The 8,994-nt window shown below is 44.3% G+C and overlaps 1 protein-coding gene across 1 annotated transcript; it reads right to left on the bottom strand.

The window, feature by feature from the left end:
* thbs1a (thrombospondin 1a) lies at nucleotides 1–8,739 on the bottom strand. The gene is made up of 22 exons (XM_080042457.1): nucleotides 8,572–8,739; nucleotides 8,374–8,454; nucleotides 7,480–8,039; nucleotides 7,277–7,355; nucleotides 7,058–7,147; nucleotides 6,847–6,956; nucleotides 6,424–6,549; nucleotides 5,879–5,975; nucleotides 5,600–5,773; nucleotides 5,336–5,512; nucleotides 5,068–5,241; nucleotides 4,698–4,978; nucleotides 4,386–4,604; nucleotides 4,170–4,277; nucleotides 3,615–3,774; nucleotides 3,388–3,506; nucleotides 2,968–3,202; nucleotides 2,571–2,798; nucleotides 2,200–2,471; nucleotides 2,007–2,104; nucleotides 1,762–1,901; nucleotides 1–1,664 (listed from the first exon to the last, which is right to left on the bottom strand). Exons 2-22 carry the CDS (start codon nucleotides 8,432–8,434, stop codon nucleotides 1,657–1,659), a joined length of 3,516 nt encoding a protein of 1,171 aa, XP_079898583.1. The 5' UTR covers nucleotides 8,435–8,454; nucleotides 8,572–8,739; the 3' UTR covers nucleotides 1–1,656.
* Nucleotides 8,740–8,994: the final 255 nt, after the last annotated feature.

Genomic DNA, 8,994 nt, shown 5'->3' on the forward strand with positions numbered 1-8,994 from the left:
TACTTTTTTCCAGAAGTGTTTATTGTTCACTTGACATTATAAAATACCAGGTAGGAGTATAAACATCACTTTGGGTAGAAACTATAGTACAAAGTTTATAGAAAAGCTTCACTGTAAAATAAAAACATATCCAAAAAAAAAACATCCTCATTGCAGTGTGCAAATAAGTTTATACAGACAGAAACGCTTCCATATGAGGCTACGCTTCTAGATAAATTATTTAAATAGCATATATGTACACAAATGAAATAACCTCAACATAGTCGACATAATACAAACATAATAATTTATAAAACAAAAAACATTTCTTTAAACCTTTGTGTTCCTGTTTGGGCTTCTTTCGCTACAAAAATATCTTATATACAGCATATAAATGATACTAAAGACTTGCTTAAAAAAAAAGGAGAACAAGAAGCCAACTCTGCTCTGTTGCAAAGACAAGTGATTCTTGTGTATTGCTGGCCTCAATACAAACATAATTAATGAGGTAATATTTGTACATAAAGGGTTTCCTTTAATCTTCCCTTGTCAGAAATGTACACTCAAGCTCAGGCACACCAGTCATGCACACTGTCCGCAAGCAGAACAATTAGAAATACTGAAAGAGATGCTTATCTTTAAGTTTGGTGAAATGTTATTGCTATATCTTGTTATTAGGGGATATTGATTCCAGTGGTTTGGAATAGGTTGTTGAAAACATTTTGAGATGACAAGATGCAGAGATGAGCAAGTATTAAAGCGTCTATGACAAACACCCATACTTACAATGGTTTACTCATGACAGGAAATAGACTGGCCCTTGCTTTTTATGTCCCTTGAAACTGTCAGGTAAAAAAAAGAGATATTAACATAAAATTGCCTTTATAATTACTGTTCCAAAAAGTGTGTTCAGTGTGCCTGGTTAGGCCCTGTGCTGCCCTGAATTGTGCGCTCTCCTCGTTTCCTCTAGTGCTATTTCCTGAGAAGAGATATGCTTTGGGCCTCAGAAGACCTCACCCTTAAGGGTCTGCAAAAAAAGTGGGCTGAAGGGTCATTTGAAGAAACTAAAAAATAAATTGACAGGGTTGTCTTCATAACTATACTCATAAGGTGGCACACATACACACACACACAAACAACATTCACTCTCTTTGATAGTAACAGTCAGTCCATACTGTCCATGGTCCCTCAACAGTTCCTTCAAGGGGTATATTTACCCAACCTAAAAAAAAAGAGATCTCCCCGCCCCCTCTGCTTTCTTCATACTGACACAAATAGCTTTGAGTCCACAGCAGACTCGAAGCTATTTTGTATATTAATGCTCAAAAAGAATCTTAGAAAAAAAAGGGTTGAAAAAATGGAACACGCTTTCGTTTGGTCCCTCCTCGGTAGAGGAATACCACCAACCAACAACAGTTCAGGTGTGCAAAGCAAGGAAATGTGGCCCCTATTCCATGCAGGTCAACAAAAAGTGGGGAGGCCAATTTCTTTTAAGCAGAGCTGCGCTCACAATTTTAGTTTGGTGCAGTGGTGCAGAGTCATCATTCAACTTTCATTTGGCTTAAAGTCCTGAGGTCAGCTTGCCTCACGTTAGCACATTTGCTAGTCCAATGTGCATTTTTCAAAAGAAAATGGTTAAGAGATGTCGATCCAGGTCTTGAAGGCTCTGTTTTCCAATTAAGAATCTGAAAGAAATCAAAGACAGAAAACACATTACAAATAAAGTCCAAGGTGATGAAATCATGCTTTTTTTTTAATGTCATAAATCACTCATGTGCTTACCTCTGCATTCGTATTTGAGATCTGAGAAGTAAACCATCTCCTGAGAGAAAACGTACAAGCCTAGTCGTCCACCACCATACGTGCTATCGAAAATGTTTCCAGAATCGGCCATGACTCTCTTGCCTTCATACATGACAACTCTAGAAAAAGAAAACGTATTCACATGAGCTTGTTGCCATATTGATAGAAATAATGCAGAATTTTTCATTGAATGAAAGGGCTTTGTTCTGATGTTTTGAACTCACCTAATAAGTCCAGTCGTGGGTCTGTGGGTCAGATGCCACCTGTAGGCAGTGAAGTCTTTCCAGCCAATGTTCTTGGGGTCGTGCCACAAGGTACGCACCTGAACAGGATGAATGGCAATGGTTAGAATAAGAAAAAGTGTCCAAAGTGTTTTTAATGATGTCTTCAATCCTTAGTCAATGAATGTACTCTCACCTGTCCTGCAGTGTCTCCGGTGTGCCACAGGGCATTCCTCAGATGCTCTCCGGGCCCGGTGGTAGAGTTGACCACTTTGATTGACAGGCCAGAGTAGCCTTGAGCTCTTGTGGGTGTGTGGGACCAGTAGGTCTGTGTGATCTGTTTCCACATCACTGTGTAGAAGCGTGCGCTGGACTGGTAGCCAAAAACGAAGCCAGCGTAGTCATCGTCTCTGTCGGTGTTGATGAAGAACGTTCCGCTGAAGTCCACTGCATTGAACTCATCAAAACCTGAATTAAGAAAGGAGACATTTTAGAATGGGTCAGTCACCACCACTTTTGTGTATTTGTACTTGCAGCGAGATGTGTCATGCCTGTATTTTGACGTACCAACAGCAATGCCAGGATCACAGTTGACAGTCTGCACCAACTCCTTGCCCTGATGCCGGACCACCCAGTTGGGGTCGATCTGGGAGGTGCCCTTGGGGTCCAGAGGAACCATCTGGAATCTGCGGAAATCGGTTTCGCTGATGGCAAAGTTGTCCGGGCACACGTCGTACATGTCAGGAACATTGTCGCCGTCGAAATCGTCTTTGCACACATCACCGCGGCCATCACCTGAGAAAAAAATTGTCCATGTGGATATTAAAAAGATGGAAAACAACGAACAAGGTGCTAAAAAAAACTAAAGGACAACATCCAATTATGAAAGAGACTCTTTGTATTATTCTGAGAAATGGCACACCAAAGTTTCAAAAGAGGACACAACATTGAGAGGCTGACTCACCATCTGAGTCAAGTTGATCGGGGTTAAAGACCAGTCTACAGTTGTCTTTTTCATCAGGAATGCCGTCATTGTCGTCGTCATGGTCGCAGGCGTCTCCCTTGCCGTCCTTGTCGTGGTCGGCCTGGTTGGCGTTGGAGATGTAGGGGCAGTTGTCCAAGTTATTCTGGTGGCCATCGTCATCGATATCCTGATTGTTGTCACACTTGTCTCCAATGAGATCTGAGTCCGAGTCGAGCTGTGAGAGAAGGAGAATTCCTTTAGGATGGGATTTTCTCATAGGCCGACAAACACAACAATCTTCACTGTTTTTTTTTTACCAGCTTCAAAGTGAAAGGTGCTACTCGGGACTTGATTTAAATGGAGCCACCTCGGATCAAGTTCAGGAAGACTTGTATATGGAAAGATGAGATCTGACGTTACCTGATCAGGGTTGTGCTCCAGCGGGCAGTTGTCGCAATGGTCTCCCACACCGTCCCTGTCAGTGTCTCTCTGGTCATTGTTGTAAACGTATGGGCAATTGTCGTTTTCATTCAGAACGCCTGTCAAAACATATTTATATTAGCTTTCAGGACTGTGCAATTGTTTGTTTTTTTAAAAGGCTAAAGAAAGGCATTAAAGATTTAATGGAATTTTGAGAGATCCCTTACCATCGCCATCAATGTCAATAGCACAGGCGTCGCCCTCTCCGTTGTTGTCAGTGTCGGTTTGGTCAGGGTTAGATTCGAACACACAGTTGTCACAGCGGTCGCCAACGTCATCATTGTCTCTGTCATACTGGGCAGGGTTGTACACTCTCGGGCAGTTGTCCTATATTTATAGAGAAATATTCAAATTAAATGACATTCAAATTATTCAATAAATTACATTTATGGGAGCAAAACTTTTCTTTGTTGCCTTTCTTGGGTTTTGTAGTTATTGCTGGAATATGATATTCCACTGCATGCAAGCTTATAATTTTTAACCACAGCAGTTTTCTTGCCTAACTTTCCAACTCCACAGTAAGAATCATGGGCAACAAGCCCACCTCGTCCTCACTTCTGGCTTTGTGCTGAAATTATATCACATTATTCCTATGCTACTTGCTTTCCACTCTCTCTGGTGAGGCTTTACATTCCTATTGCCCAAAAGGAAGGATGGCTACTGCTGATTGCTAGGTCTGGTCTCTGAGGGAAACGCAGTTTGGGACTGCTGTGCTGACTCACCCTATCATCGAGGATCCCATCGTTATCATCATCATTGTCACATTCATCACCCAGGCCGTCTTTGTCGTGATCTTCCTGGCCAGAGTTGGGAATGGTGGGGCAGTTATCCTATAAGGGAACAAAGGAACGGTTAAGGAAACAATCATCACAATAATAGAGTGCAGATGCATAATAAGAATGTATTTTGTATTTCTGTCCATGTGGGGTCTGGCGTACCTTCTTGCAGTGGTAGGTCGCGTTCGCCACACACACCAGGTCAGTGTTGGGCCATCCATCCAGGTCGGTGTCCTCTCCACAGATACGCCCATTCCCGGCATAACCTGGCTTGCACTCACAGCGGAACATGGTGTCAGAGAAGACGCCCAAGTAGATGCAGTTTGCATTTTTATGGCAGTTGTGATCACCGTCCTGGCAAGGGTTACGGGCTTTGCAAACCTAAAGAAAAATGTCAGAGAATTAAAAATTTATAAAAAATGCAAGCAGCTATCTTACTACAAAAAAGCACAGTGTATTAGTAATAACTCTTGCCTGTTTTTTAGCAGTTGCCTCTTCCACTCCTCTTCCAAAGGGCTGAGGACCTGAGTAACGTGCGGGGCAGGGCAGGCAGTGGTAACCGGGGACTGTGTTCTCACAGCGATGGACTCCGTTAATAGTATGGCAAGCGTCAGGGACCAACTTACACTCATCAACATCTTTGCAGTTGATGCCATTCCCAGTGTACCCAATTGGACACCTTCCACACTTGAAAGAGCCATCAATGAAGCTGGTGCACTTAGTGCCAGCAAAGCATGGGTTGGAGAGACAACCATCTGTAGAAAAACAATTGGTACTTTAGTAGGGTAATCCGTTGTGAATAATGATTTAATTCTTTAATATCCGTTCAATCTTAAATTCTTACCAACTGGGCAGTCCTGTTTGTTGCACATTTGAGACATAGTTGCGGCACCAACGCAATCCTCTCCTCCAAATTGGGGGACAGGGTCAGAGCAGAGACGCTTGCGGCTCTTAATTCCACCACCACAGGTGACACTGCAGGTGTCCCATGGTGACCAGGGTCCCCAATTACCATTGACTGAAAAGTATCAAGGAAACAACATTAAGCATTTTCCCTGGAAGCCATACACTCTAAAATAATGTACATACTTTGCTTTCAAAATTCAACTCACTAGGACAAGGTGAGTTCTTGCAGACTTCGGTTTGACGTCCATCTCCCTGGCAGTCATTGCCACCCATCTGGGGTGTGGGGGAGTTGCAGAGGCGTATCCGGGTGATGACCCCCTCACCACAGGTCAAGGAGCATGAAGACCACGGAGACCAGTGGCTCCAACCACCATCCTGTTTGACTGTGAGCAACACATACATAATTCATTCATAATGCTCTCAAACTGAGAATATTTTGTCTTTTTTGAGAATGACGGCGAGTGACTTACAGCGTTTGTCGCATTCCTGGGGGTAGCAGTCACGGGTCTGGACAGAGGTGCCCTCACAGTTGCTGTTGATGCGGTCGCAGGAGCGTCCACGCTGCTGGATGCCTCGACCACAAGACACAGAACAATGGGTCCAGTCAGACCATGGGGACCAGCCGTCCTCGGGATAGTCGCTCACTGTAAGGGGAAGACATAATTGCGTTACCTTTGGGGAAAAAGATATTAAAAAAACAAATCAAGAAAATGCTATGAAACTCTCAGAGGAATTCAAAATGAGCTTACGTGCTCCACAGCGAGGGCAGCACTCTCCGTCGGGCACGGTGGCGTTGGTGCACGGGATCAGAGGGCAGGAGATCTTGCGACAAATGGTAGCAGAGTTCTGCATGGAGGAAGAGTCAAATTAGTACAGGGAGAACGAGTGAGCTAAAATTGGCTTTTCCTGGCACTGTTCCAAGCCTAATTGCTATATTTTCTATTGGAGTTATCTTTATCGAGGACATGACAATCCTGCTGTGTTGATAGAAAAACACAATCCTGACTAACACTCTCCCACTAACACCTAACTAATGACACAGTACACACACAACCTTCACTAGATGTTGCTGGCAGGAGGGGAAAGGCCCCATGCTGCTCTGTTTGTAGTTGAGACGAACTGTTGATGGCTTTCAGACAGAAGCAACGTGATTTTTAAGGCCTGGGCAAACATAAACACTATTATCACCTCATTACAGAAGGGGACACACAGGAAACATAGCAACGTCTTTCCCCTAAGCTGATTCCTGGCTTGTTTTAACGGTTGTTTTCCAGCCAGGTCTGATGACACTTACTTGGCAGGTGCACTCTGTGCAGCCGTCCACGGTCCACTCGTCTTTGTCCTTGTGCACCATGCCGTTGTGGATGCAAATCCCGCTGTGGATGTTCATTTGGTTTTTCAGCAGTTCGTTGTCCTGAGACTGGAGGAAGGGGGAAAAAAAGAGAGAGAGGATGGAAAACGTTCACTTAGCCAAAGTTCCAATACGAAATGAATCACTGACCGGCGCCGTGATTAAGACATTGCTTGACTCTAGCGCAAAATGCAAGCTACGGCCAAACATATTTTGTGTTTTCACATGGGTCTCATTAAGGACTTGGCCACTAGTGACTGCAGTTACAGCGACAAGTGGCCAAACACTGGGAAGCAGAGTGGAAGTTGGAGAGGAGAGGAGAGGAAACGAGAGGGTGAACGATGACAGGGAGCCGTTGGAACTTACCACTTTGTGCAGCTCATACGACAGCTGCTTGACAACTACGCCGAGTCCCTTGAGCTCCCTGAACATGCTGGCGAGGTCGTCACAAGAGAAGCCGCAGATAGAAACCGCATCTGAAAGTGAGAGAGAGAAGAGTTCAATAAATGACGTCACCTCTTTGAGTTTATAACAGTAGAAGACAAACATGTCTGTTTGGGGGAGAAAAGGGTCTCACCTTTTTGCTTGTGGCCAGTGTAATCAGTTCTAATTGCGGGGCTGGAGCCGTTTACTGGGTTGTCCAAGGTCATGACATCAGCTAAAGAAGCTGCAGGGATAAAGAAGACACATGCATTTCTGTTCAGTAAACACAATGTGCTAGTCCATTTCTATACTTTGCAGCCGAATAAGACCAACTCAGATGAGGGAAATATTTCAATCTATTTTTCACACGTACCTCCACTCTGACATCCCTTGTTTCTGAGTATGGCATCGAGAGTGGTCCCGAAGACAAAGCGCACATTTTGAAGCACACCCTAAAGGGGGACAAAAAAAATTATATCTATTAAACTGGCATTTTTTTTGCATTGGTTATTCTGTGAGAAACAAAATACCCATATATTAAATATTATTTTTCATCATTTGGAATCAAGTCATTACCATGAATTTGTCCTTCATCGCCGCCTTTCCAATCCTGAGCCTGGCGATGTCTGCCACCTCTTGAGACAGCACTTTGTAGATGGGCAGATCCATCTCCGACGCGTTGATCTCCTCGCAGCCCACGTAAAGCTGGACCTTGTCGTCCTGAATGAACAGCGTGATGTTCTTCCAGTGCCCCGTGGCCAAATCGGCGTCCTCGATGGAAACCACCTGCTGCTGCTCCTCGGTGGAGTAGACCACGTCCAGGGTGTTGGCCCTGCCGTTGGAAAGGATCTCGAAAATGGGTCCGGACCCGTCGTTCTTCTCTATGGTGAGAATGCTGCCCCTGGTCCTCTTGAACTGCTTGAGGTTGGCCAGGAGGAGGAAGCCCCTCTCGGCCTGGATGGAGTCTAGGATGTCCCTGAGGGAGCTGTCGGGCACCGGGGGGATCAGGTCTGCGTTCAGCACCTTGTATGCGGGGCTGTAGGGATCTTCGCCTTTGACCAAACTCACTCCGTTGTTCTTCTTGCTCACCCGGGCCAGCTCAAATAAGTCATACACACTGTTATCATCTCGGCTCTCTGCGGTCAAACAGAGGAAGAAGAAGAAAAAAAAAACCTTGGTCAGTTTTCTCTCTCTCTCTCATAATGACTGTGTGCATGTAAACGTAAAAATAACAAAGATGAGCAATGAGATGTGACATGTTCACTAGGACTAGAAAAAAAAGTCACTTTAAATAAAAATATGACTGTCTTTTATAGAATATTATGAGAATAGTATAGTGATGCAGGATGAACTGAGAATAACTACAGTGCCACAGTCACAGATGAAGTCACTACTATAGGAGTGATTCCTTTACATATGGAACGACTTATACAGCCATAAAGACCATGAACAAACATTTTCCATTCTCACCTGCCAATCGTGCGCCTTCACAACTCCAAAGCATCAGGAGTAAGATGCCACACAGCATCATCTCGAAATCTCAAGTGAAACCTATTGCGACCAAATAACGACAAAGACGGCGTTACGGGACACATCTAGACTATATTTTTTGTCATTGAGGAATAGTGGCACTTATAATCATCAAAAAATGTATTAAAATCCACAAACCTTAAAAATTTAAATTCCCTCTGAAATAGAAAAATTAAAAAATAAAGTATTTGCTTCTCCGAATATTGGTCCCGGTTGTCTCCTCTAGTTCTGGTAGAAGTTCATCAGTTTGGGGTATATAGTTGCAAAGTCTCAATGAGCTCCCGTCCGGGATTTATTCCGGTGCTTGGATTTACTCGACTGACTTATTCCACCGACACATGTGCTATTTAAACAGTTTAAGGACATTCCTGAGGTGCCGTCCGGACCAATGGGGTGCGCTGAAGGAGAGAGGGACGGACTTGTTGTCTTACCTCACAGCCAGTCTGAGGAATATCCGACACGCACACACACAGAAAGGGGGAAAAATGCATTCCTGGGCTGAATTTCCATCACCGGACAACTATTTCATGCGCGCGCCCGCGCCAAGACTGGGTCGTTTCC

The sequence above is a fragment of the Ammodytes marinus genome (genome assembly GCF_949987685.1).
Source record: "Ammodytes marinus genome assembly, chromosome: 15".
Classification (NCBI taxonomy): Eukaryota; Metazoa; Chordata; class Actinopteri; order Uranoscopiformes; family Ammodytidae; genus Ammodytes; species Ammodytes marinus.

Bases quoted from the DNA above. Each gene is read 5' to 3' on its own strand.
- thbs1a (XM_080042457.1), bottom strand. From the start codon at position 8,434: ATGATGCTGTGTGGCATCTTACTCCTGATGCTTTGGAGTTGTGAAGGC. The intron at 5,513-5,599 runs GTAAGTCACTCG...TGTTGCTCACAG, and splicing joins CCAGGAATGCGACAAACGCT to TCAAACAGGATGGTGGTTGG. The intron at 3,507-3,614 runs GTAAGGGATCTC...ATGTTTTGACAG, and splicing joins TATTGACATTGATGGCGATG to GCGTTCTGAATGAAAACGAC.